The sequence below is a fragment of the Coregonus lavaretus genome (assembly GCF_964263955.1).
Source record: "Coregonus lavaretus genome assembly, chromosome: 24".
Classification (NCBI taxonomy): domain Eukaryota; kingdom Metazoa; phylum Chordata; class Actinopteri; order Salmoniformes; family Salmonidae; genus Coregonus; species Coregonus lavaretus.
This window is the reverse complement of record NC_140011.1, coordinates 6,786,280-6,812,417: the sequence shown is the minus strand read 5'-3', so window position 1 is coordinate 6,812,417 and position 26,138 is coordinate 6,786,280. Positions and strand designations below refer to the sequence as shown.

Below are 26,138 nucleotides of genomic sequence, written 5' to 3'. Positions count from 1 at the left end.
AGTTGAGTTTTTACCAAAAAGTTCTATTTTGGTTTCATCTGACCATATGACATTCTCCCAATCCTCTTCTGGATCATCCAAATGCACTCTAGCAAACTTCAGACGGGCCTGGACATGTACTGGCTTAAGCAGGGGGACACGTCTGGCACTGCAGGATTTGAGTCCCTGGCAGCGTAGTGTGTTACTGATGGTAGGCTTTGTTACTTTGGTCCCAGCTCTTTGCAGGTCATTCACTAGGTCCCCCCGTGTGGTTCTGGGATTTTTGCTCACCTTTCTTGTGATCATTTTGACCCCACGGGGTGAGATCTTGCGTGGAGCCCCAGATCGAGGGAGATTATCAGTGGTCTTGTATGTCTTCCATTTCCTATTAATTGCTCCCACAGTTGATTTCTTCAAACCAAGCTGCTTACCTATTGCAGATTCAGTCTTCCCAGCCTGGAGCAGGTCTACAATTTTGTTTCTGGTGTCCTTTGACAGCTCTTTGGTCTTGGCCATAGTGGAGCTTGGAGTGTGACTGTTTGAGGTTGTGGACAGGTGTCTTTTATACTGATAACAAGTTCAAACAGGTGCCATTAATACAGGTAACAAGTGGAGGACAGAGGAGCCTCTTAAATAAGAAGTTACAGGTCTGTGAGAGCCAGAAATCTTGCTTGTTTGTAGGTGACCAAATACTTATTTTCCTTCATAATTTGCAAATAAATTCATTAAAAATCCTACAATGTGATTTTCTGGATTTTCTTTCCTCAATTGGTCTGTCATAGTTGACGTGTACCTATGATGAAAATTACAGGCCTCTCTCATCTTTTTAAGTGGGAGAACTTGCACAATTGGTAGCTGACTAAATACTTTTTTTCCCCACTGTATCCTAATTTGACTTTGGTGCAGGTCATATTGTTCTTCACATTACTGTCTCTGGTAAACACACACTATATCAAATAAAATCTAAGTTTATTTGTCACATGCACAGGATACAGAAGGTGTAAATACTACAGTGAAATGGTTATGAGTCTTTTGGTTAGACATGTAGCTAGCCAGCTAAACAATGAACCATAATCCCAACTGATAACGTTACTACCCTGCACGAATCTGCAGGTAGCTAAAGCTAACCAACTAGGTTCAATCTTAGCTAGCTAGCTAACATTAGACTATAACTAGCAATGCAAATGGGTCTGAGATACGAATAATATTGCTACACAGATCATACACGTAAAATTAGCTAGCAAGCCAGCCAGCTAACGTTAGCTAGCTAGCTAACAGTACGCTTTAACTTGCAATGAAAACGACTTTCTGACAAAATTAGAAATGTATAATATCCGAAAATGTAGCTAGCTAGACTCTATTTCCCGTATACATGGATTAACACTTCTCCCTCTCTGTCACGGATGCCATGGTTGCCCTTAATTTGAAGATGTAATCCGGAGACAGGTGTTTTATACAACAGCCTTCTTCTGTGTGATTCCTTCCGCATATTTGCAATCAAACGCCAGAATGTTCTCCATCTCCTTAGCTATCATACTCTGCTTCCACCGGACATTCCACTGATTTCAAAACTTGGTCCTCCAGAAAGTGGAGAGCATTAGCAACACTTTTGCAATTCTTCGTGATATCCTTTAAAAAAGCAGCTTTAGAAAGGATTACCTACACATACTGAGCAGCTCATGTTATAGACAGAAGCGTGCTACATGGCAGACCAATCCGAACCCATCTCTCGGCATGTCCAGCCCATCCATTATCTTAGCCAATCATGGCTAGCGGGAAGGTTCCTGTCTTTTTCCGTGGCTAAACTAACTAGGCTCGTAATTTAACAGTTGTATTCGTATTTACAGATGGCATACAAGTTTGTTATTAGGGCACATGAAAGTTCACATGTTCCAGAAGGCATTCTTGCCAAAAAATGCATTTTGATAAAAAATAAATGTTTACATTCAAATGCCTCTTATGTGAAGTAGTGATGTGCGGCATACGCCTAGTTTCCTGAAACGAGTCACAATTTGTACATTTTTTAAAACATAATTCCACTTTGACATTATGTGTGTAGGCCAGTGACACAAAATTGCAATCTATTTTAAATTCAGGCTGTAACACAACAAAATGTGGAAAAAGTAAAGGGGTGTGAGTACCTTCTGAAGGCACTGTAATATAAAGCTGCTGGGACTCTGCTGACTCTGTGACAGCCTTTCACGTTCACGCACTGCCTGCTACCATTTTGTATATGCATCATCACTTACCCCTACATTCCAGAAAATAATTCAACCCTCTCTCCTGTTGCCATACCACTGTAGAATATAATTTCTAGAATCAAGTATTCTAGAATGAGTAGACTGACATTGTTTTTGTCACCCCTCCATCCCTCCCCACCACCCCTCTTCAGCTTACTGCTGACATTGTTATTTCACCATCACCATCACCTCTTGCTCTGTTTCTCTTTCTCTTTCTCTCGCTCTACCTCTTTCTCTCTCATGTGCTTTGTCCCTCCCGTCTATCTCGTGTAATGCAATAACCCTGCTTGTGGCCATCAAACTAATCAATCAATGTTGTGCTTTTTTGGATGTCTGTATAACTTAGGTATTCAAATATAGAGTGGGTTTCTCTAGATATCATGTCGTTTTGATGTTTAAATTAGCCTTCCTTCTCTATGCCCCCCTCTCTCTCCCACTAATTCCCTCTCTTTCTGCTTTTCTCCATCTCTCTCTCTCTCTTTCTCTAACTCTCTGATCACCTCTTCCTCTCTCCATTTGTCTATTATGTTTCTTTACCCCCCCGGTCCGTTCGTCTCCATGGTAACGATGGCAGAGTTCTATGGTCTGGATGAGTCCGACCTGGACAAGGTTTTCCGGCTCCCCACCACCACTTTTATAGGTGGCAGCGAGAGCGCTCTGCCCCTCCGAGAGATCATACAGCGCCTCGAGGTAGATCCGCCGCATTGCACACACTCACTGCTTACAAAAAACTCAACACACACATGCACACACACACGCGCACACACACTGACCTCTCCTCTCCTGTAGATGGCGTACTGTCAGTCTATCGGAGTAGAGTTCATGTTCATTAATGACCTGGAGCAGTGCCAGTGGATCAGACAGAAGTTTGAGAGGCCAGGCATCATGCAGTTCACCCTGGAGGAGAAGAGGACCCTTCTAGCCAGAATGGTTCGATCCACCAGGTCTGTCTGTACACCGATTTCACATTAAAAAAACAAGTGTGTGCATATTTACCAATTGTGCAGGTTACAAAAAATGTCACATAGAAGAAAAGGAATTCCTCTACGCTGTTGAATGCTCCCCCAGTTTATTGCATAAGCATATTGCTATTACCATATTGCTTATGTTATGATATGTTTAGTGTGAGGCACATAGATGGACAACATACTACACTTCAACACCTCATTGACAGGGGGCAGCAGCAACCGGTTTAGATGATGTGCTCTGCCAGGAAGCCTTACATTTGACATTTTAGTCATTTAGCAGACGCACTTATCCAGAGCGACTTACAGTTAGTGCATTCATCTTAAGACAGCTAGGTGGGACAACCACATATCACTGTCACAGTAAGTACATTTATCCTCAATAAAGTAGCTATCAGCAAAGTCAGAGCTAGTAAGGGGGGGAAAGGTCAAGTGTGAGTGTTAGTTCACGAAAGCCTTGATAATTACTCAAGTGTTGGCAATCAGGTGGTTTGTCAGTGCGGGAGAGAGAGGAGGCCCGAAGCCTCTCAGACGGCCTCTGTTTGTTTCTTTGTGTTAGTTAACCTCTTTAGTTGGGCATGCCTTTTTGTAGGTTGGTTTTTGTACATATTTATTTTGAACATATGAATAACCTGCTTGAACTGGCCAACCAAGAGGTCAAGACGGAGCTGGCCCTGAACATGGTAAGATTGCTGTCTCCTGGGTACATGTACATACAACACGGTCCGGACACTCCTACTTTCACGTTAAAGCACACACCTAGTCAGGTCACAGAACAATTAGGCAAGCCTAGGTCCCCTAGACAAAGTGAGTATAGTGTAACAGAAGGTTGTCTAATCGGTTCTGTAACACGTACACCTATCAAATCCTCTCACATCTCCACAAATGCATAGAGCGAAAGGGCGATTTGGAATTGGGAATAGGGGTGATTTCTGGACTGGGCGACATATGTTAAACCTCCTGTTTAACTTCCTGTTTCCTGTTGGCAAGGTTCGAGGAATTCCTGCAGAGGAAATGGTCATCAGAGAAGCGTTTTGGCCTTGAGGGTTGTGAGTCTCTCATCCCAGCCCTGAAGACCATCATCGACAAGTCCAGCATGAACGGAGTGGAGAGCATCATCATGGGCATGCCCCACAGGTACTGTTACCACAGAAACACCAATCACAGGCTGCCCCACAGGCAGCGGGTCCATCGAAACACCAATCATAGGCCGCCCCACAGGTACTGTTACCACATACACACCAATCACAAGCTGACCCATGCATAGGGTAGCTGAAAGTTGTTCTCCCTCTCTCCACCCTTCTCTCTCTCTCTTTCTCTTTCTGTCTCCAGGGGGAGATTGAATGTGTTGGCCAATGTGATCCGTAAGGAGCTGGATCAGATCTTCTGTCAGTTTGACTCCAAGCTCGAGGCTGCTGATGAGGTACATCCTACAACTAGCAGAGAGCATGGTCCTGTTCATTAACTACCAGAAGGGGAAATAAATAACTGAAGCAGGGAGGGACTACCTGGACTTGTCCAATAAGAAACACTGATTTTCGTATTCTGTTGCAAAATATTTTAAAATGCTGTCCGTTGTGTGCCCTAAAGATCACGACCCTGGTAATACAATATGGAAAGTGATTAACATGGAAAAAGTATTCCATATCAGAACCTAAAGAAAATGAAGAAGTTGTACTCATGCAATTAATTTGCCCTTGTTTTCTCCCCCTCCTCTCTCTCTCCCCCCCTCAGGGTTCTGGAGATGTGAAGTACCACTTGGGGATGTGGCACCGGAGGATCAACCGGGTCACTGATAGGAACATCACACTGTCACTCATGGCTAACCCCTCCCACCTGGAGGCTGTGGACCCCGTGGTGCAGGGCAAGACCAAAGCTGAGCAGTTCTACTGCGGGGACACAGAAGGCAACAGGGTAAGTACACACACTCACAGGCAGACAGACTGTGTATGTATATGTATGTTTTTGTGTGTGTGTGTGTGTATTTATATTTCTGTTTGTGTGTATTTCCAGGTAATGTCCATCCTACTCCATGGTGATGCAGCTTTTGCAGGCCAGGGGGTTGTCTATGAGACCTTCCACCTCTCTGACCTGCCCTCCTACACCACACATGGCACTATCCATGTGGTGGTCAACAACCAGGTAACACATGCACGCACACACACATGCACGCACACACACACGCACACACACACACACACACACACACACACACACACACACACACACACACCCTTCCCTTAATTTAGCTTCCCTCTTTTCTCTCTCCCTCCCTGTAGATTGGTTTCACCACCGACCCCAGGGTGGCGAGATCATCCTCTTACCCTACAGACGTGGCCAAAGTGGTCAACGCCCCCATCTTCCATGTCAACGCTGACGACCCCGAGGCTGTCATGTACGTGTGTAATGTCGCCGCCGAGTGGAGGGCCACCTTTCACAAGGACGTGGTCGTCGACCTGGTGAGTGTGTGTTTCCTGACCAGGGTGGTGTTCATTAGGCATGAAACGGAGGAGAACGGACTGAAACGGACTACCTGTCCAATAAGAAACGTGTGTGTGTGTGTTTCCTGATCAGGTATTTGTAATGGTCATAATGAGATGATCATTATAATAGGGCTATTAAGCAGCCACCTTTAGTGACTTACCGAACAGTCAGCATATGTATATGGGTCTCTCTATAAATAAAGGGACCAATGTGTGACATCAGGGTCAAAACAAATAAATGGTTTGATATACATTTAAAAAAGATTTTCTTGCATCTTCACATGGGTACTAACAGGAATAAGAGTCTAGATAGACACAATGAGACCATAACTCCTAGCAACAACAAAACATCTACATGTCATTCAAAATGTCACATGAAACATGGATACTGCATGGATACTGCATGTTTCTTTGTCATGCCTAGTAGCCAGGTCTGTTTGTGCTGTAGTCAACTTCTCTATCATTTATAGCCATGCTAAACCTTCCAGCAGAATGAAAAAGATAAACAAAAGCATTTCTGTATTTCTTAATAGTTTATATAATAATTTAGTACAATAACATAATACAATGGCCTCTGTCATAATTGACAATAATAATAACCAATAATGAAATCATTATAATCAGTAAACTCTTCAAGTAGTGTGTGTGTGTGTGTGGGTGGGTGTGTGTGTGTGTGTGTGTGTGTGTGTGTGCGTCTGTGTGTGTGAAAACTAGACATCACATTCTTGCTTCCTCTGTCCTTGTTTCCTCCTATCCTTGCACCTCCTTGAAAGTGCATTGGAGCCCAAGAGGAGGAACCTTCCCTACTCTCCCACAATGTGCTTTGAGAGGGAGGTGAGGAATGGAGGAAACAAGGGGAGAATCTCAATTGCATTTCCTTCATTCCTCACGTCCTCTCCCCTTGCCTCCTTCTTAAAACCCATTGAATAAGAAGGTGACAGGGAAGGGACCTCTGACCTTCTCATATAACAAATCAAGGAAATGCAATAGAAATTCTCCCAAAGACGGAGGAAGCAAGTATTTGACAGCTATTAACATTTTTTGACAGTGCCAGACTGACTGACTGACTGACTGAGCTACCATAATACCCATGGCCTGTCCAGGAACAACCCGCATCCCCTACTGCCCAGAGTCTAGACACTTGTGGAGATCTGAGAGGGACTGATGGGTGGTAACATGGTGAGAACTCCACCTTAACCTCTGATAGGCTTGGTGGAATTTTGGTGGTATTGCTTACACCTGTCCAATTCTCTCAGATCTCCACAAGTGTCTAGGGGTAGGGGCTAGGGGTTGTTTCTGGACAGGACCCCACAACACTTTGGGTGTGTGGTGGACCTAGAGCACAACACTTGAGGCATTGGTTGGATGTTTAATTCCATTGCTATACACACACACAGAGATTTTCACAGGTGTAATCTGGACACACTCACGGGACCCTATCAGGCTGATCAGACAGGTCTGGGTAATTGGAGACCTGCTGTAAACAGGATATATTTACATGTCTGCTATTCAAACCCTTCCTTCATTCCAGCTAGTTAGATGTGCAACCACTGACTAACTATATATCTAGGGCATATCTCTAGTCTAGCAATAGATACTGTTGTTTTGGCTGTATAGCATCATTTAATAAGATTACCAATGATTAGCTAGGTAGCTAGGATATATCAGTCAGCTAACTATTTACAGTAACAGCAGTTCATTAATAAGTCAATACACACAACATTCTATGCAGAAATGTAGAAATCGTCTTTATCTTGGCACTGTGGCATGGTATGGGCAGCTATTAATCAATTAATTAATAGATCATAGATTCATAGAATGGAGTTTGAAGAGTGACCTCGTACTTTGAAAGGACAGGATGTTTTGGCTGTGCACTTGACCAGGCATTCCACATTTAACCCCAGCCACATTTGAACATCGAAATATCAAATAGTTTTTTGGTTTTATATGCAAAAATGAAAAGAACAAGCAATTTTCATATTTTTCTGTTTCTATTCAAAAACGAATAAACAAGCCGTTTTAACGTTGCCGCTTGCTCCGTTTTAACTCGGAAAACAAACGATCAAAACGTACACAGACTGTAATCTTACCTTAGGAATCTTGATTTAATGTTCTCCACGAAGTGGGCTATTTATCTTTACCACCGTAACAACAGACACCGAAATGTTCTGTCAATCAATCCTCGAGATCAACATTAATTCCTGCACTTTGGCTGTTGTTAAATCGCGTGCTCTTTATCACTTGACTGTCATTCAGAAAATCCTTTCCTGAATCAGCTGATGTTGTGCGATAATGTCCCCATGTAACTAAACAGCTAGACATCAAACGCACATCAAACAAATGCTCGCTGGCTTCCCGTGCATTTAATGCTACGGGCGATAACAGTGTAATACTCTTTTTGACCAGACAGCATCAGATAGATGGGCAACACATCCTGAGACAGAGGGGGCGCTGTTTCTTTCATTTGGATGCTTTCTCCGATGAGATACATTCAGCCTCTTGCGAATTGAAGGGGGGGGGGGGGGGGGCATCCATGAATACAATTGTAACAGCTCCAAACAGTTGTACACTACTAGAGATGCACACTGGTACCCTAGTTTATAGAAAGACCCATATATGTAGCCCATGCAGGTAACATGCCATAACCATGAACGAGCCGACAACCTCTAATGTGTGTGTGTGTGTGTGTGTGTGTGTGTGTGTGTGTGTATGTGTGTGTGTGTGTGTTACAGGTGTGTTACAGGCGTAATGGCCACAATGAGATGGACGAACCCATGTTCACCCAGCCGCTGATGTACAAGCAGATCAAGAAGCAGAAAGGAGTCCTAAAGAAATACGCTGAGAAGCTCATAGCAGAGGGAGCTGTCACCAGACAGGAGTACGAGGTAACATATATTGCCATATACACTGAGTATACCAAACATTAGGAACACCTTCCTAATATTGAGTTGCACCCCCCCTTTTGCCCTCAGAACAGCCTCAATTCGTCGGGGCATGGACTCTGCAAGGTGTTGAAAGCGTTCCACAGGGATGCTGGTCCATGTTGACTCCAATGCTTCCCACAGTTGTGTGAAGTTGGCTGGATGTCCTTTGGGTGGAGGACCATTCTTGATACACACGGAAAACTGTTGAGAGTGAAAAACCCAGCAGCGTTGCAGTTCCTGACACAAACCGGTGCCCCTGGCACCTACTACCATACCGCATTCAAAGGCACTTAAATATTTTGTCTTGCCCATTCACCTTCTGAATGACACACATACACAATCCATGTCTCAATTGTCTAAAGGCTTAAAAATCCTTCTTTAACCTGTCTCCTTCCCTTAATCTATACTGATTGAAGTGGATTTAACAAGTGACATCAATAAGGGATCATAGCTTTCACCTGGATTCACCTGGTCAGTCTATGTAATGGAAAGAGCAGGTGTTCTTAATATTTTGTACACTCAGTGTATACTATACACCATAGACTGCCCATATAAATCATGTACCATAAACAGTCCTTACAAACCTGTACTTTGATATCGTATTTTGTCCTCTGTCTTTATATAAAAGACTGTCCTTATATAGAACGCACCCGCTGATTGATATGAGGTAGCAAGGTGTTGTCGTTGAGGATTACTTAATTTAACATGAAATGGATATTAACCCTCTCCCCTCTGTAGGAAGAGATAGCCAAGTATGACAAGATCTGTGAGGAGGCTTATGCTCGCTCCAAAGACGAGAAGATTTTACACATCAAACACTGGCTAGACTCACCCTGGCCCGGTCAGTGTGTGTGTGTGTGTGTGTGTGTGTGTGTGTAAACCTAAGTTTTACAATATATTGTAGGTGGATATGTGTGTGTGTGTTTTATTCTCTATGTGTAAGCATACACTAAAAGTGTGTATCTTTTATCAATATGTGTGTGTGTTTGTGTGTGTGTGTGTAGGTTTCTTCAACGTGGATGGCCAGCCTAAGAGTATGACCAGTCCGTCTACAGGCCTGACTGAGGAAGAGCTGGGACACATAGGACACATCGCTTCATCTGTCCCTGTGGAAGACTTCACTATACACGGAGGTAGACAACCACGCACATCCACTCAAACACACAAGTGCGCGCACAAACCCCCACACACACACAAACACACACAGACGTGTGGACACACACAATACCTCTGGAAGACAAGTACAGCGTAACCTATGTACATGCTCACATATCCTCATATCTGTGTGTGTGTCAGGTCTGAGTCGTATACTAAAGGGTCGTGCAGCGATGGTGGGCCAGCGTGTGTGTGACTGGGCTCTAGGAGAGTACATGGCCTTTGGCTCGCTTCTCAAGGAAGGAACACACATACGTCTCAGCGGACAGGACGTGGAGAGAGGAACCTTCAGGTGCTAATGTCACTCTTACAACAGCTTATGTCAACGTTATGACTGTATGTCATTCTAAAGTCTCTTGTTTGACAGTGTTATGTGTTGTTTGTCATTATATATATTCAAGGTTTATTTGGAATTGTATACATTTGCAGCTAAAAGCTGAATTGCAGCATACATACTATACTGTAGGTCTACATAAGTAAGTAAATAAAATGCTATAAAAAATATGAAATATACATTGCATTTGGAAAGTATTCAGACCTCTTGACTTTTTCTACATGTTGTTACGTTACAGCCTTATTCTAAAATGGATTCAGTTGTTTTTTTCCCTCATCAATCTACACACGGGGCCTCCCGAGTGGCGCAGCGGTCTAAGCCGTCACTACAGATCTGGGTACGATCCCGGGCTGTGTCGCAGCCGGCCGCGACCGAGAGACCCATGAGGCGGCACACAATTGGCCCAGCGTCGTCCGGGTTAGGGGAGGGTTTGGCCGGGCGCTCTAACGACTACTGTGGCGGGCCGGGTGCATGCAAACAATTGGTGCGGCTGGCTTCCGGGTTAAGCGAGCAGTGTGTCAAGAAGCAGTGCGGCTTGGCAGGGTCGTGTTTCGGAGGACGCATGGCTCTCGACCTTCGCCTTTCCCGAGCGTACGGGAGTTGCAGCGATGGGACAAGACTGTAACTAACAATTGGGGAGAAAAAGGGGGTAAAAGAAGAAACAAAATCTACATTTTTAAATTTGAGTCATTTAGCAGACGCTCTTATCCAGAGTGTTATGTGTTCATGGTGACCTTCAATGCTGCAGACATTTTTTGGTACCCTTCCCCAAATCTGTGTCTCGACACAATCCTGTCTCGGAGCTCTACGAACAATTAATTTGACCTCATGGCTTGGTTTTTGCTCTGACATGCACTGTTAACTGTGGGACATTATATAGACAGGTGTGTGCCTTTCCAAATCAATTGAATTTACCACAGATGGACTCCAACCAAGTTGTAGAAACATCTCAAGGATGATCAATAGAAACAGGATGCACCTGAGCTCAATTATGAGTCTCATAATACTTATGTAAATTGTTGTAGTATCTGTCAGTCCGAGTAGGGGGAAGGTTCAGTTTGTGACTGGATTGGGTAGATCTGCCACTGACATGGCCTCTCGTCTGAGGCTGCCATTTGTTGTAATCCTGGGATTTTGCAAGCTTCTGGGCAAAGAATCTGCAGAGGTGGGTGCGGCGGGACTCCAAGGACTACAAGCCCATGTCATTGCATGCAGAGTCGTAGGAGGTGTAGGTGGGATGATTTTGGTTGCACGTCATTGGATCTTCTCAAGTTGGTTGTGTTGGTGGGCTGGGAGACCTGGGAGACCTGGGTGCCATACTGGAGCGTTATTGTCACATCTTGGTGGTGTATTAACTCTTGGTGGTGTATTAACTCTTGGTGGTGTATTAACTCTTGGTGGTGTATTAACTCTTATTTACTCTCTTTCTCCCTCTCCATCTCTCTCTCTCGCTTCTTCTACCCACACCTCTCCCTCTCCCCTTCCTCTCTTTCCTCTACCCATACATCTCTCTCTCTCTCCTTCTCTCTCTCTCTCCATCTCTCCATCTCCCCCTCTACAGTCACAGACACCATGTTCTCCATGACCAGAATGTAGATAAGAGGATCTGTATTCCCATGAACCACATCGCTCCTAACCAGGCTCCATACACTGTCTGTAACAGCTCTCTGTCAGAGTACGGAGTACTGGGTTAGTACACAGACACATAAACACACACACACGTACATGTACGCAGACATGCAGACGCAGTCTTTTATTTTGCACTCGTTACGGTACAGCACGCCACAGCATTATGAGGGGTTGTCTGTTTTTTTAGTAACCTCATGCTTTCTGACTTGAACATCTCTCTCTCTCCTTTCCTCCCCCCCTCTAGGTTTCGAGCTGGGTTTTGCCATGGCCAGTCCCAATGCTCTGGTTCTGTGGGAGGCCCAGTTTGGAGACTTCCACAACACAGCCCAGTGTATCATAGACCAGTTCATCTGCCCAGGACAGGCCAAGTGGGTCAGACAGAACGGAATAGTCCTCCTGCTACCCCATGGCATGGAAGGAATGGTAGGAACTACTGTCTGTCCGTCCATCCATCTGTGAGGCAGAGTATGTGAGTGTAAACCTGTGTGAGTGTGTGTCCGTCCACCCGTCTGTCTGTTTGTCTGCCTCAGTCTCTGAGAACAGAATAGCACTGCTGCTCCCATCACTTATCTATAAGTCTGTCTTCGCTTTGAAGAACATTGTCTGTGGTCACAAATTGCTGATAAACTACGTATCCCATGATCCTATACTCAGGGTCCAGAGCACTCGTCGGCCCGACCAGAGAGGTTCCTGCAGATGTGTAATGAAGACCCGGATGCATACCCTGTAAGTGTGTGTGTGTGTGTGTGTGTGTGTGTGTGTGTGTGTGTGTGTGTGTGCGTGTGCGTGTGCGTGTGCGCGTGCGCGTGCGCGTGCGCGTACGCGTGCGCGTGCGCGTGCATGTGTGTGTGTGTATGACCTGTCCCTTCTTTCATGTATAGAAATTCTCCGCTGAGGAGTTTGCTGTGCGTCAGCTGTATGACTGTAACTGGATCATAGTCAACTGCTCTACACCTGCTAACTACTTCCACGTCCTCCGCAGACAAATTCTACAGCCCTTCAGGAAGCCTGTGAGTGCCACACATGCACACACACACATGCACACACACACACACACACACACACACCACATCTCTCCTCTTTTTCTCTGTCTTCCAGCTGATAGTCTTCACCCCCAAGTCTCTGCTGCGCCACCCTGATGCCAAGTCCAGCTTTGACGACATGCTGCCAGGTGAGGGAGAGAGGGAGGAATGGAGAGAGATGAGGGATGATTTAGGTTAGCAAGGCGAGGAGGTTGGGAGCTAGCTATGGTCATGATGGCTGCTTCTAACATCTGACATACAGTACTGTCGTTAAGTTAGATGGTAGAAAAGTTATCTTAGCTAAGTTATCTGGTGGAATGGGATGAGAATGATTGTCTGAAGTGTCTGCTTGTCACCAGACCTGAGTCAAATGGTATTTGCTTTCTATCAAATGCCTTGAGCGTTTGACTGAGCCTGGGCGGGGGTTGCACTTTTGGGACTATTCCATTTGGTTCCATTGCACCAGGCGAGTATTTGAAAGAAAACAGATACTATTTAAATACTGCTTATCAGACCAATGAGAGTCGAATGTGTGTGTGTGTGTGTGTGTGTGTGTGTGTACATGTATGTGTGTACCATACATGTGTGTGTTTCTATAATGTGTTTGTGTGTGTGTCTTTCAGGTACCCACTTCCAGCGTCTGATCCCAGACAGTGGTCCTGTGTGTGAGAAGCCAGATGGGGTGAAGAGGATTGTGTTCTGTACTGGGAAGGTCTACTATGAACTGACCCGAGAACGCAAGAACAGAGGCATGGACGATACTGTGGCCATTGCACGCATAGAGCAGGTATACACACACGCATGCATACACGCACACAGGTACAGTGCACACACTCAGGCATACACACACAAACACACACTTCCAATCTCACCTCTCTCCTCCATCTATCTCTCTCCTCCCTCTCTCTCTCTTCTCTCTCTCCTCCAGCTCTCTCCCTTCCCGTTTGACCAGGTGAAGGTTGAGACAGATCGTTATCCCAACGCTGACCTGGTGTGGTGCCAGGAAGAGCACAAGAACCAGGGTTACTATGACTACGTCAAACCCCGCCTCCGCACCACCGTCGACCGCACCCGCCCCGTTTGGTACGACCCACCCTTCTTCACTCACACCTGCTCACAGGGGAAGATACCAATGAAATTTCTGATAAAACGTGGGGGTAGAGTTGTGTTTTGTATTAATTGTGTGCTCGCTTCTTTCTCATGTTTGTGTGTGTATGTGTGTGTGTGTGTGTGTGTGTGTGTGTAGGTATGCTGGTCGTGGGCCAGCAGCAGCTCCAGCTACTGGGAACAAAGCAGCTCACCTGGTGGAGTTACAACGCTTCCTAGATACAGCTCTTAACCTAGATGCATTCACTGGACAGTCCTAACACACTTATACCATAATCCCTATGCCCAATACCCCTCAAACTCAACTCTGAACCTCGAAGCCAGTTCCACTGCGTTTTTTCATTGTCCCCCTCTAATCAGGGACTGATTTCGACCTGGTGGGTGCAATTAATTATCCGGTAGAAAAGAAAACCAGCAGGCTCCGGACCTCGTAGGGCAAGAGTTGAATACCCCTGCCCTATACTCTACACACTACCCTTACCTCACCTGCTTTACAGGTTACACCGCTTTTTAGTCAGGTTTTAACCTGGATGCATACACTTGAGTCTTAGCACACTTATACCCTACACTCTAAACCCAACACCTTTAACCCTACCCTTATCCCTAAACCAGCATACACTGGATAGTCTTAATACACTTCCCCTGAACCCTCCTTCAGTTTCTCTATATTATTTATATATCAAGACACACTATGAACTGTCTGCTATGAAAGACTTTAGATACATTGATATGCACACTGACTGACCATAGGTCCATGCAGTCTGACAATGGATCAATTTTATGAGGAATGTATTCAACCATACAAATGCCCTCCATTTTCCTCTCTCCCTACTCATTCTCCATCTTCTCCATCCCTCTCTTCCTCTGTTTTAATCCTCTTTCCTTTATTCTTCCCACTCATCATCTCTTTCATTCCCCTCTTCTTCTTTCTCTCCTCTTGACCACTCACCTCCTTCTCTTTTCTCCTCCCTTCTTCTCCCTCTCTTCCACCCCCTGTGCCAAATGTAAACAAACTGTTGGGAGATGAGAAATTACTATTATATTATATAAAAACAGTGTATAAGCTCCACTAATTTATGAAGAGACAAGGTAAAAAATGCCTACTGGTCTGGTGGGGATCTCTTTGGGACTAAGTAAAGGATTTATTTATTTTCGGATAGTGTTTTATGTTTGTTCTTTTATCATGTATTCATTCAATAAAGACATTGTCTGTGTCATCGTGTGAGCCTTAAAATACTTTTCAGTTATCATAATATCTTACATATTAATAACTTACTAATAACATATATTGTGTGTGTCAGCAGTCAGTCACAATACAGGGCTCCACAATGCTCTGTTTATTTTAACATAGTGACGTCATCAATGAAGGAATTTATTCATAATGTTTTGAGAAAGAATGATCATTGTGGACTTTTGTTTTTTTACAGTACACTTAACAGATAGTGCCCAGTTTTTGGTTACATTGGGGTGGCCATCACCAGAGGGTTAAATCACAAAAAAGTATAAATTAGTAAGCCAGAAAGTTTTTATACTCAAACAACTTCATATTTTGTACTTCATAATAGGAACATCAACTTGGAATGGGCATGGTATAACTGCTTATTAAAAACATAATAAGCCATATCTAACTACTGATATAGCTTTCTCAATGCACCAGAAAATTAGTTGTATCAAAATGAGCTGAACGCCTTTTAGTTTATCATATCACTAGTACTACATAAACTGAGATTGACACCAGAGTCTAATTTATTGTAATTCATAAACAATACATGGTTTTATAATGAGAAAATATATAAATACAGTTGTTATTCAGTATATAGGCTTTCATCAAAGTGAGTACACTGGTACATTGAGATCAATGTGAATGCACAAGATTGAAACACTGCCATTTTTTGGGGCAAAAAGGAAGAAAAGAAAAGAGCATACTAAAGTATCTCTCTAGTAAGGGGAACTTTACCACAGCTTACACAGCTCATCAAAAGCAGTGTAGACAAAAAAAACAAGATATTGCGGGTCTGAGTAAATGTGGTCTGGACTCTTGTGGAGGAGGGTCATTGTGTCAGAGATGCTCTACAATAGTAGTATTCAAAGTCGGGGTCATGGGGGAACTGCAATGGGGTCGCCAAAATGTAAAACATATATCATATATATATATATATATATATATATATATATATATATATATATATATATATATATATATATATATATATACTGAACAAAAATATAAACACAACATGTAAAATGATGGTCCCATGTTTCATGAGCTGAAATAAAAGATCCCAGAAATCTTCAATACGCACAAAAAGCTTATTTCTCTCAAATTTTGTGCACAAATTTGTTTACATCCCTGTTAGTGCGCATTTATCCTTTGCCAAGATAATCCATCCACCTGACAGGTGTGGCATATCAAGAAGCTGATTAAACAGCATGATCATTACACAGGTGTACCTTGTGCTGGGGACAATAAAAGGCCACTCTAAAATGTGCAGTTTTGTCACGCAACAGTTTTGAGGGAGTGTGCAATTGGCATGCTGACTGCAGGAATGTCCACCAGAGCTGTTGCCAGATAATTTAATGTTAATTTATCTACCATAAGCTGCCTCCAACGTCATTTTAGAGAATTTGGCAGTATGTCTAACCGGCCTCATAACCGCAGACCACGTGTAATCACGCCAGCCCAGGACCTCCACATCTAGCTTCTTCAGCTGCGGGATCGTCTGAGACCAGCCACTTGGACAACTGATGAAATTGAGGAGTATTTCTGTCTGTAATAAAGCCCTTTTGTGGGGAAAACTCATTCTGATTGGCTGGGCCTGGCTCCTCAGTGGGTGGGCCTATGCTCTCCCAGGCCCATCCATGGCTGCGCCCCTGCCCAGTCATGTGAAATCCATAGAATAGGGCCTAATTTATTTATTTCAATTGACTGATTTCCTTATATGAACTGTAACTCAGTAAAATTGTTGAAATTGTTGCATGTTGCGTTTACATTTTTGTTCAGTATATATTTCGTTTGTTTGTCTTTGAAAAAACATCGAAATTAAGTCAGGTTAATCCAGATTAATCTATATAATCATGTTGTCATATTGACACTTTGATAAGTGATAAGAATATAACCAGAAGATAACCAGAATATGATGGCAATGGCATCGGATAAGTAATTTCAGTTGAATGATGCCGATGCAGTTTATTTCTGAACAGTATAAATAGCCTATGTTTTGTTCCAGAACGGATCTAGAAAGCTTCGCTGACCGAACGTGAAAGTGGAGCAATTCTGAAAATTCAAGTGAAATGTAGTCTAGGTTGGTAGGGATATTTTCAAGCACGTCACCTGTGACATATAAAGCCATAAATTGACTCACCTTTTGTTCAATTTGCACTTTTGTTAATGTATCATTGTACATTTAGCCAGGGGCGCAACTTTGGTTTCAGAAGTGGGGGGGACATAATTTTTATACTTTTTGTTTCAATCAGATAAACACCCCAAACAGCCTACCCGACCGCTCGGAGGCGTCCGCATGGTCCAAAGCAGTTGCCTCGTTTGTATCCCCCCCCATCCACAGTGAAAGTTGCGCCCCTGCATTTAGCACGAATAAACGCATGATTATTAGGCCTATCTGTCATAATCATCACAACAACATGCAAGTTGGCTTTGTGAAAGAGTAATCATCAATTCCGCTCTTGAACAGAAGGTGGTAGTGATGTACAGTAATCCACAGGCTATGCGCTTCCTCATACTGCAGCACAGCGTTTCCCATTTGCTCTGATCTGAAAACACAGAATAGGAGGCAAGGGCTTTTAGGACACAGCATCTGTCTTTCATCAACATGTTTCTGAGCAGATGGAGGGGCTGTGTGTGTGGGTGTGCGTTTGTGTGTGTGTGTGTGGAACAGTACGTGTGTGTGTGGCGCATGTGTGGGCCTCTACTTTGTGTGTGTGTGTGTGTGTGTGTGTGTGTGTGTGTGTGTGTGTGCGTGCGTGCATGCAGTCAGGGCACACAGAGACAGGTGTGTAGGGTCAGTAGGCCAGTCTGCAGCAGTGAGTGTAGAGGGGCAGATAGGCAGATGGCAGCTGTATCGGCTTACCTTAGGCATGTGGTCTGCAGATATGAGGGGGAAAACCCATGTGCTGGAGCGGGATATGTCTGTGTCTTTACATGCACGAGTTGAGTGTACAGTGCATTCGGAAAGTATTCAGACCCCTTCACTTTCTCCACGTTTTGTTACGTTACAGCCTTATTCTAAAATGGATTAAATTGTTTTGTTTTTCTTATCAATCCACACACACTAACCCAAAATGACAAAGCAAAAACTTTGGCAGCGATTATAGCCTTGAGTCTTCTTGGGTATGACGCTACAAGCTTGGCACACCTGTATTTGGGGAGTTTCTCCCATTCTTCTCTGAAGATCCTCTCAAGCTCTGTCAGGTTGGATGGGTAGCGTCGCTGCGCAGCTATTTTCAGGTCTCTCCAGAGATGTTTGATCGGGTTCAAGTCCGGGCTCTGGCTGGGCCACTCAAGGACATTCAGAGACTTGTCCCGAAGCCACTTGTTTCTCATGGTCTGAGAGTCCTTTAGGTGCCTTTTGGCAAACTCCAAGAAGGCTGTCATGTACCTATTACTGAGGAGTGGCTTCTGTCTGGCCACTCTACCATAAAGGCCTGATTGGTGGAGTGCTGCAGAGATAGTTCTCCTTCTGGAAGGTTCTCCCATCTCCACAGAACTCTGGAGCTCTGTCAGAGTGACAATCAGGTTTTTGGTCACCTCCCTGACCAAGGCCCTTCTCCCCCGATTGCTCAGTTTGGCCGGGCAGCCAGCTCTAGGAAGAGTCTTGGTGGTTCCAAACTTCTTCCCTTTAAGAATGATGGAGACCACTGAGTTCTTGGGGACCTTCAATGCTGTAGAAATGTTTTGGTACCCTTCCCCAGATCTGTGCCTCGACACAATCCTGTCTCGGAGCTCTATGGACAATTCCTTCGACCTCATTGGTTTTTGCTCTGACATGCACTATCAACTCTGGGAACTTATATAGACAGGTGTGTGCCTTCCAAATCATGTCCAATCAATACAATTTACCACAGGTGGACTCCAATCAAGTTGTAGAAACATCTCAAGGATGATCAATGGAAACAGGATGCACCTGAGCTCAATTTCGAGTCTCATAGCAAAGGGTCTGAATACTTATGCAAATAAGGTATTTCTGTTTTTTATTTTTTTAAATTTGCAAACATTTCTAAAACCTGTTTACACTTTGTCATTATGTGGTATTTTGTGTAGATTGATGAGGGAATTTTCTTTTTTACTAAACAATTTCATCCATTTTAGAATAAGGCTGTAACGTAACAAAATGTGGAAAAAGTCAAGGGGTCTGAATACTTTCCGAATGCACTGTATGTGCGTGTTTCTGTATGTAGGCTTACTTTATGTGGCTGACTCTGAACGAGGGTGGAGGGTCTTGCTCACTCTTCCTGCCTTACTGTGTGTGTGTGTGTGTGTGTGTGTGTGTGTGTGTGTGTGTGTGTGTGTGTGTGTGTGTGTGTGTGTGTGTGTGTGTGTGTGTGTGTGTGTGTGTGTGTGTGTGTGTGTGTGTGTGTGTGTGTGTGTGTATTATTGTGGGTCAGCCATTTCTGTGGAATGTTCCACCCCTGGCCATTGAGGAGTCACCACAATGGAATGCACTGAGAAACCGGAAAAACACAACACTGACTAAAAAAGGCCAGAAAATGAAGAAAGACTTTGTGTGTGTGTCAATCTAGCATCTATAAAAGAATGTTAGAGGATTTAAGAGACAGAAGCTCAGCACAGGAGAAAGAGAAATGGAAAGAGAGGGAGAGAGAAAAAGAGAGAGAGAGAGAGAGAGAGGAGGGAAAAAGAGCTTTCCTTCCCTTTGTCTCCATCGTCAGTTCCACCAATAATAGTGCAGACAGACATCATCACATGCACCCAGTGGCATTCACACGCTCTCTCGTTCTCCTCCTTCTTTTCTCTCTATTGTCCCCGCTCTTTCTCCCCCACCTCTCTCTCTCTTTCTCTCTCTCCCTCCTCTCTCTCTCCTCCCTCTTCTCTCCCTACCTCCCTCTCTTCTCTGCTTAGAGATTAGCTGGAGGTCCGATTGCTGCAGCAGTGATCCTCATGTCTCAACCACACACACAAAGGGGAAAATTAGATCAATACTGAAGCACTATTTGACCCTGCGCCCTGTAAGCGTGTGTTTCAAATCAAATCAAATTTTATTGGTCACGTACACATATTTAGCAGATGTTATTGTGGGTGTAGCGAAATGCTTGTGTTCCTAGCTCCAACAGTGATGTAATATATAACAATACACAACAATACATGTATACAAATCTAGAAGTAAAAGAATGGAATGAAGAAATATAGAAATATTAGGGCGAGCAATGTCGGAGTCCGGAGTATAAATATATATACAGTGGGGGAAAAAGGTATTTAGTCAGCCACCAATTGTGCAAGTTCTCCCACTTAAAAAGATGAGAGAGGCCTGTAATTTTCATCATAGGTACACATCAACTATAACAGACAAAATGAGGGAAAAAAATCCAGAAAATCACATTGTAGGATTTTTAATGAATTTATTTGCAAATTATGGTGGAAAATAAGTATTTGGTCAATAACAAAAGTTTCTCAATACTTTGTTATATACCCTTTGTTGGCAATGACACAGGTCAAACATTTTCTGTAAGTCTTCACAAGGTTTTCACACACTGTTGCTGGTATTTTGGCCCATTCCTCCATGCAGATCTCCTCTAGAGCAGTGATGTTTTGGGGCTGTCGCTGGGCAACACGGACTTTCAACTCCCTCCAAAGATTTTCTATGGGGTTGAGATCTGGAGACTGGCTAGGCCACTCCAGGACCTTGAAATGCTTCTTACGAAGCCACTCCTTCGTTGCCCGGGCGGTGTGTTTGGGATCATTGTCATGCTGAAAGACCCAGCCACGTTTCATCTTCAATGCCCTTGCTGATGAAAGGAGGTTTTCACTCAAAATCTCACGATACATGGCCCCATTCATTCTTTCCTTTACACGGATCAGTCGTCCTAGTCCCTTTGCAGAAAAACAGCCCCAAAGCATGATGTTTCCACCCCCATGCTTCACAGTAGGTATGGTGTTCTTTGGATGCAACTCAGCCTTCTTTGTCCTCCAAACACGACGAGTTGAGTTTTTACCAAAAAGTTGTATTTTGGTTTCATCTGACCATATGACATTCTCCCAATCCTCTTCTGGATCATCCAAATGCACTCTAGCAAACTTCAGACGGGCCTGGACATGTACTGGCTTAAGCAGGGGGACACGTCTGGCACTGCAGGATTTGAGTCCCTGGCGGCGTAGTGTGTTACTGATGGTAGGCTTTGTTACTTTGGTCCCAGCTCTCTGCAGGTCATTCACTAGGTCCCCCCGTGTGGTTCTGGGATTTTTGCTCACCGTTCTTGTGATCATTTTGACCCCACGGGGTGAGATCTTGCGTGGAGCCCCAGATCGAGGGAGATTATCAGTGGTCTTGTATGTCTTCCATTTCCTAATAATTGCTCCCACAGTTGATTTCTTCAAACCAAGCTGCTTACCTATTGCAGATTCAGTCTTCCCAGCCTGGTGCAGGTCTACAATTTTGTTTATGGTGTCCTTTGACAGCTCTTTGGTCTTGGCCATAGTGGAGTTTGGAGTGTGACTGTTTGAGGTTGTGGACAGGTGTCTTTTATACTGATAACAAGTTCAAACAGGTGCCATTAATACGGGTAACGAGTGGAGGACAGAGGAGCCTCATAAAGAAGAAGTTACAGGTCTGTGAGAGCCAGAAATCTTGCTTGTTTGTAGGTGACCAAATACTTATTTTCCACCATAATTTGCAAATAAATTCATTAAAAATCCTACAATGTGATTTTCTGGATTTTTTTTCCTCAATTTGTCTGTCAGAGTTGACGTGTACCTATGATGAAATTTACAGGCCTCTCTCATCTTTTTACGTGGGAGAACTTGCACAATTGGTGGCTGACTAAATACTTTTTTCCCCCACTGTATATATATATATATATATACATATATACACACACAGTTGAAGTCGGAAGTTTACATACACTTAGGTTGGAGTCATTAAAACTTGTTTTTCAACCACTCCACAAATTTCTTGTTAACAAACTATAGTTTTGGCAAGTCGGTTAGGACATGTACTTTGTGCATGACACAAGTAATTTTTCCAACAATTGTTTACAGACAGATTATTTCACTTATAATTCACTGTATCACAATTCCAGTGGGTCAGAAGTTTACATACACTAAGTTGACTGTGCCTTTAAACAGCTTGGAAGATTCCAGAAAATGATGTCATGGCATTAGAAGCTTCTGATAGGCTAATTGACATCATTTGAATCAATTGGAGGTGTACCTGTGGATGTATTTCAAGGCATACCTTCAAACTCAGTACCTCTTTGCTTGACATCATGGGAAAATCAAAAGAAATCAGCCAAGACCTCAGAAAAAAAATTGTAGACCTCCACAAGTCTGGTTCATCCTTGGGAGCAATTTCCAAACGCCTGAAGGTACCACGTTCATCTGTACAAACAATAGTACGCAAGTATAAACACCATGGGACCACGCAGCCGTCATACCGTAGCTCAGCTGGTAGAGCACGGCGCTTGTAACGCCAAGATAGTGGGTTCGATCCCCGGGACCACCCATACACAAAAAAAATGTATGCACGCATGACTGTAAGTCGCTTTGGATAAAAGCGTCTGCTAAATGGCATATTATATTATATATTATATACCGCTCAGGAAGGTGACGCGGTCTGTCTCCTAGAGATGAACGTACTTTGGTGTGAAAAGTGCAAATCAATCCCAGAACAACAGCAAAGGACCTTGTGAAGATGCGGGAGGAAACAGGTACAAAAATCTATATCCACAGTAAAACGAGTCCTATATCAACATAACCTGAAAGGCCGCTCAGCAAGGAAGAAGCCACTGCTCCAAAACCACCATAAAAAAGCCAGACTACGGTTTGCAACTGTACATGGGGACAAAGATCGTACTTTTTGGAGAAATGTCCTCTGGTCTGATGAAACAAAAATATAACTGTTTGGCCATAATGACCATCGTTATGTTTGGAGGAAATCGGGGTGGCTTGCAAGCCGAAGAACACCATCCCAACCGTGAAGCACGGGGGTGGCAGCATCATGCTGTGGGGGTGCTTTGCTGCAGGAAGGACTGGTGCACTTCACAAAATAGATGGCATCATGAGGAAGGAAAATTATGTGGATATATTGAAGCAACATCTCAAGACATCAGTCAGGAAGTTAAAGCTTGGTCGCAAATGGGTCTTCCAAATGGACAATGACCCCAAGCATACTTCCAAAGTTGTGGCAAAATGGCTTAAGGACAACAAAGTTAAGGTATTGGAGTGGCCATCACAAAGCCCTGACCTCAATCCTATAGAAAAGTTGGGGGCAGAACTGAAAAAGCGTGTGCGAGCAAGGAGGCCTATAAACCTGACTCAGTTACACCAGCTCTGTCAGGAGGAATGGGCCAAAATTCACCCAACTTATTGTGGGAAGCTTGTGGAAGGCTACCCGAAACGTTTGACCCAAGTTAAACAATTTAAAGGCAATGCTACCAAATACTAATTGAGTGTATGTAAACTTCTGACCCACTGGGAATGTGATGAAAGAAATAAAAGCTGAAATAAATCATTCTCTCTGCTATTATTCTGACATTTCACATTCTTAAAATAAAGTGGTGATCCTAACTGACCTAAGACAGGGAATTTTTACTAGGATTAAATGTCAGGAATTGTGAAAAACTGAGATTAAATGTATTTGGCTAAGGTGTATGTAAACTTCCGACTTCAACTTTACATAGGGCAGCAGCCTCTAAGGTGCAGGGTTGAGTAACTGGGTGGTAGCCGGCTAGTGACAGTGTCTAAGTTCAGGGCAGGGTACTGGGTGGAGGCCGGCTATTGATGGCTATTTAACAGTCTGATGGCCTTGAGATAGAAGCTGTTTTTCAGTCTCTCAGTCCCAGCTTTGATGCAGCTGTACTGACCTTTCCTTCTGGATGATAACGGGGTGAACAGGCCATGGCTCGGGTGTCTGAGGTCCTTGACGATCTTTTTGGCCTTCCTGTGACATGGCGTGCTGTAGATGTCCTGGAGTTCAAGCAGTGTGCCCCCGATGATGCGTTGTGCAGACCACACCACCCTCTGAAGAGCCCTGCGGTTGCAGACGGTGCAGTTGCCGTACCAGGCGGTGATACAGCCCGACAGGATGCTCTCAATGGTGCATTTGTGAGGGTCTTAGGGGCCAAGCCAAATTTCTTCATCATTCTAAGGTTGAAGAGGCACTGTTGCGCCTTTTTCACCACACTGTCTGTGTGGGTGGACCATTTCAGATTGTTTGTGTCTGTCTGTGTGTGTGTTTGTATGTGCTTGTATGTGTGTTCACTCTGTGTACTAGTTTGTGAAGTGGAAGACAGGAAGAGTTGGTTGTTATGCCGACTCTTCCTGTTATGTTATGTGACATTGCTAAATTACTGCAGTGGATTGGAATGGTGGGGAGGTGGTGTGTGTGGGGGGGGGTATGTGTGTGTTCACGCTGCGGCAAGTTGTGAGGGGAGGGGGCACAGGAGGGGGCTGGAGAAGGAGGGAGGGAGGAATGGGGGGAGGAGGAGGAGGGTGCACTGATATGGATAGCGGCGAGTAAGATGAAGAAAAGGAAAGGATATCTACCTGTTTCCAGGGCAACGGAAAACTGCAGGTCGGAGTGTTTTCTCCACGCTATGCTGCCCTCTAGCAGAATGCTGCAGACACTTCTACACACACATACACACACAGACTTACCTAAGTCAGTGCATACTGAGCAGTGTGTCCTTGCTTCTAAATCTATCTGCCAGTGATGGGCTGTGAACAGTTCTGTAACTGCCACTGTCTAACTTGGTGTTGTACATGAGGTTAGACTGTATGTATATACACACTACCGTTCAAAAGTTTGGGGTCACTTAGAAATGTCCTTGTTTACGAAAGAAAAGCAATTTTTTGGTCCATTAAAATAACAACAAATTGATCAGAAATACAGTGTAGACATTGTTAATGTTGTAAATGGCTATTGTAGCTGGAAACTGCTGATTTTTTATGGAATATCTCAAATAGGCGTACAGAGGCCCATTATCAGCAACCATCAGTCCTGTGTTCCAATGGCACGTTGTGTTTGCTAATCCAAGTTTATCATTTTAAAAGGCTAATTGATCATTAGAAAACCCTTTTGCAATTATGTTAGCACAGCTGAAAACTGTTGTGCTGATTAAAGAAGCAATAAAACTGGCCTTCTTGAGACTAGCTGAGTATCTGGAACATCAGCAATTGTGGGTTCGATTACAGGCTCAAAATGGCCAGAAACAAATAACTTTCTTCTGAAACTCGTCAGTCTATTCTAGTTCTGAGAAATGAAGGCTATTCCATGCGAGAAATTGCCAAGAAACTGAAGATCTCGTACAACGCTGTGTACTACTACCTTCACAGAACAGCGCAAACTGGCTCTAACCAGAATAGAAAGAGGAGTGGGAGGCAAAATGACAAATACATTAGAATGTCCAGTTTGAGAAACAGGCGCCTCACAGGTCCTCAACTGGCAGCTTCATTAAATAGTACACGCAAAACATCAGTCTCAACGTCAACAGTGAAGAGGCGACTCCGGGATGCTGACCTTCTAGGCAGAGTTGCAAAGAAAAAGCCATATCTCAGACTGGCCAATAAAAAGAAAAGATTAAGATGGACAGTCTGAGAAATGGCTTTTTCAGCACAACAGTTTTCAGCTGTGGTAACATATTTGCAAATGGGTTTTCTAATGATCAATTAGCCTTTTAAAATTATAAACTTGGATTAGCAAACACAACGTGCCATTGGAACACAGGACTGATGGTTGCTGATAATGGGCCTCTGTACGCCTATGTAGATATTCCATAAAAAATCAGGCGTTTCCAGCTACAATAGCCATTTACAACATGAACAATGTCTACACTGTATTTCTGATCAATTTGATGTTATTTTAATGGACAAAAAAATATATTTTCTTTCAAAAACAAGGACATTTCTAAGTGACCCCAAACTTTTGAACGGTAGTGTATATATATATATATATATTTTTTTTTTAACCTTTATTTAACTAGGCAAGTCAGTTAAGAACAAATTCTTATTTACAATGACGGCCTACCCTGGCCAAACCCGGACGACGCTGGGCCAATTGTGCGCCGCCCTATGGGACTCCAATCATGGTCGGGTTGTGATACAGCCTGGAATCGAAC

The 26,138-nt window shown here is 43.8% G+C and overlaps 1 protein-coding gene across 6 annotated transcripts in view; it reads left to right on the top strand.

The window, feature by feature from the left end:
- Positions 1-15,052, top strand: part of LOC311099752 (2-oxoglutarate dehydrogenase complex component E1-like) — a 43,430-nt gene extending 28,378 nt beyond the window's left edge. For 3 of the 6 annotated variants that reach the window (XM_084140493.1, XM_084140496.1, XM_084140494.1), the window contains 19 exons: positions 2,794-2,909; positions 3,009-3,163; positions 4,175-4,321; positions 4,517-4,607; positions 4,919-5,098; positions 5,198-5,326; positions 5,464-5,643; positions 8,400-8,552; positions 9,330-9,432; positions 9,596-9,724; positions 9,888-10,038; positions 11,642-11,769; positions 11,954-12,132; positions 12,364-12,435; positions 12,591-12,719; positions 12,808-12,880; positions 13,355-13,518; positions 13,660-13,814; positions 13,978-15,052. In XM_084140493.1, coding sequence (XP_083996619.1) covers positions 2,794-2,909; positions 3,009-3,163; positions 4,175-4,321; positions 4,517-4,607; positions 4,919-5,098; positions 5,198-5,326; positions 5,464-5,643; positions 8,400-8,552; positions 9,330-9,432; positions 9,596-9,724; positions 9,888-10,038; positions 11,642-11,769; positions 11,954-12,132; positions 12,364-12,435; positions 12,591-12,719; positions 12,808-12,880; positions 13,355-13,518; positions 13,660-13,814; positions 13,978-14,098 — 2,555 coding nt within the window. In that variant the 3' untranslated portion in view covers positions 14,099-15,052. Of the gene's footprint in view, positions 1-2,793; positions 2,910-3,008; positions 3,164-4,174; positions 4,322-4,516; positions 4,608-4,918; positions 5,327-5,463; positions 5,644-8,399; positions 8,553-9,329; positions 9,433-9,595; positions 9,725-9,887; positions 10,039-11,641; positions 11,770-11,953; positions 12,133-12,363; positions 12,436-12,590; positions 12,720-12,807; positions 12,881-13,354; positions 13,519-13,659; positions 13,815-13,977 lie in introns of all 6 variants that reach the window. The other 3 variants (XM_084140491.1, XM_084140492.1, XM_084140495.1) reach the window with 1 other exon arrangement.
- Positions 15,053-26,138: the final 11,086 nt, after the last annotated feature.